Source organism: Formica exsecta, unplaced genomic scaffold (genome assembly GCF_003651465.1).
Source record: "Formica exsecta isolate Colony F162 unplaced genomic scaffold, ASM365146v1 scaffold139, whole genome shotgun sequence".
Lineage (NCBI taxonomy): Eukaryota > Metazoa > Arthropoda > Insecta > Hymenoptera > Formicidae > Formica > Formica exsecta.
Window position 1 is genome coordinate 548,478 of NW_021848721.1, and position 220 is coordinate 548,697.

The 220-nt window shown below is 51.4% G+C and overlaps 1 protein-coding gene across 9 annotated transcripts in view; it reads right to left on the reverse strand.

The window, feature by feature from the left end:
• LOC115246133 (NAD kinase-like) overlaps positions 1–220 on the reverse strand; it is a 25,048-nt gene that overhangs the window by 5,473 nt on the left and 19,355 nt on the right. For 8 of the 9 annotated variants that reach the window (XM_029824766.1, XM_029824762.1, XM_029824761.1 and 5 more), the window contains one exon: positions 17–99. In XM_029824766.1, coding sequence (XP_029680626.1) covers positions 17–99 — 83 coding nt within the window. Of the gene's footprint in view, positions 100–220 lie in introns of all 9 variants that reach the window. The other variant, XM_029824767.1, reaches the window with a different exon arrangement.

Below are 220 nucleotides of genomic sequence, written 5' to 3' on the forward strand. Positions count from 1 at the left end.
CAAAAGCAGGACAAACCTGTCACCGACACGCAGCTCTTGTTGGTTGCGACCGTCGAAGGAGACATAGGCTGTACTGCGGGCATTGCTGTTCGCCTTTATCTGAAAATAATTGTGAAAAATGCAAGCGATTAGACGGGGCTGCCGAGCACCTCGGTTTTACCTGTCACCGTGGAACAGTTCCTGCCTATTTCTACCGTCGAAGGACACCCACGAGGTATTC